The sequence below is a fragment of the Meleagris gallopavo genome, unplaced genomic scaffold (genome assembly GCF_000146605.3).
Source record: "Meleagris gallopavo isolate NT-WF06-2002-E0010 breed Aviagen turkey brand Nicholas breeding stock unplaced genomic scaffold, Turkey_5.1 ChrUn_random_7180001949926, whole genome shotgun sequence".
Classification (NCBI taxonomy): domain Eukaryota; kingdom Metazoa; phylum Chordata; class Aves; order Galliformes; family Phasianidae; genus Meleagris; species Meleagris gallopavo.
In genome coordinates this window covers 13,201-14,729 of record NW_011211318.1, presented here as the reverse complement: position 1 = coordinate 14,729, position 1,529 = coordinate 13,201, and the positions used below count along the sequence as shown (strand labels likewise).

Sequence of the window (1,529 nt, the reverse complement as noted above, 5' to 3'; positions counted from 1 at the left end):
TGTGATGCTGGGAGCTCTATTTCCCTCAAGGAGAGCCCCCACTGTTGCCGTGGGGCGGCTGTGTCTTTCTGTGGGGCTGAGAGTGGATCCCCATCCCCACCCCAGAGGGCACTGTCAGCACTTTCTCTGCTGCTGAGGTTCGGTGCGGAGCCCCTGGGCTCTTTGCTCACTCCGTTTTTCCTCTGTGTTTCTCAGGTGGTTTCTCCCACCCTGCTGCTGCCATGGAGCAGTTCCCCTTCGGCGATGAGAGCTCCGTGAGCCTGGAGATTCAACTGCTGGGCTTCACGGGGAGCCCCGGCCCTGAGCTGAGCCTGCAGGGTGTGGCTGCAGCCCCCCCGGATGGTGCGGCCCCCCCAGATCTGGCCAGCACTGTGCTGGAGGACGGCCTGAGCGTGCTGTCCCTGTGTCCAGGCAGGGAGTGGGACGGCGAGGTGCAGCATGGTGAGCCTGGGGGGGGGTCAATCAGCAGCTTAATGGGTGGGGGGAGCAATTAATGGAGGTAGTGTTGATTAGCGGCTTTATATTAATGGAGGAACCAATGACGTGGGGGTACTGATGGGCAGATTTGTGTAAGCTGGGGCTCAGCCCCCTGTCCAGAGGGGGAGCTCACACCAAAGAGGTGAAATAGTAACTTTATGCAGATGGGGAGCCAATTAAAAGAAGGTAGTGTTAATTAGCAGCTTCCTATAGGTGGGAGAAGGGATGACGTGGGGGTATCACAAATTGGTGGCTTCACGTAGGTGGGGGAGCCAATCATGTGGAGCTGTTGTTAATTAGCTGGGGAGCTGATTACGAGGGGACACCGCCTTGCTTTTCCCCAAACCGCAGTCAGTTGCCCTCAGTTTGAGCTCCCTGCGAAGCTTTTCTGCCTGCAGAGCTCCATCCACGGACAGCACTGCGGGCAGCCATCATTACAACACCCCTCTGCTGCAGGGGTTTCACTGCTGTCCTCCTCTCTTGAAATTTTACCCTCGATGGGATTTATTTCTCCCTTCCCCGCAAGTTTTTGCAGCCCTTTCTGCGTCTGGAAAGGAGAAACCTGGAGGCCTTGCAATGACAGATGTGCTGAACGCATCGCCGTGTCCCCATTACTGCATCCCTGCAGAGGAGGGGAGAAGTTCTGCTTAATTCCCCTCTTGTTTCGAGCTGTCTGTGAGATGGGTGAAGCAGAATGGGCTCTTCCTCCACCCACCGTTGCTCTTCTTGAGGGAATGATGGTTCAGTTGCTGATAAAAGCACCCACTTGGAGCAGCTGGGAAACAAAACAGATGGGAACCCATCGCTGAGGGCTCTCACGTGGGAAAATGAGGCTTTGCTAACGAGCGGGGCCGCCCTTCTCCCCGACTGACCCCTTAGCAGCAGTTTGGTGGCTCTGCTTCTGGGTGGGGGAGCTGTGAGTCCTCGAGTGGGGGATAAAACCCCGCAACCAAAGCTGTGGGAGCCGCTCCTCCTCCTCTTCGTTCCGAAATAAAAGAGGAGACGGTGAAATTTGTTACGGAGAGCTTTGGAACAGCGAAGGGGGTTTTGTG

At 56.4% G+C, this 1,529-nt stretch overlaps 1 protein-coding gene across 1 annotated transcript in view; it reads left to right on the top strand.

The window, feature by feature from the left end:
- The first annotated feature begins 221 nt into the window (after nucleotides 1–221).
- Nucleotides 222–1,529, top strand: part of LOC104916871 (transcriptional-regulating factor 1) — a 6,553-nt gene continuing 5,245 nt past the window's right edge. Inside the window, exon 1 of the mRNA XM_031557704.1 lies at nucleotides 222–441. Coding sequence (XP_031413564.1) covers nucleotides 222–441 — 220 coding nt within the window. The remainder of the gene's footprint in view (nucleotides 442–1,529) is intronic.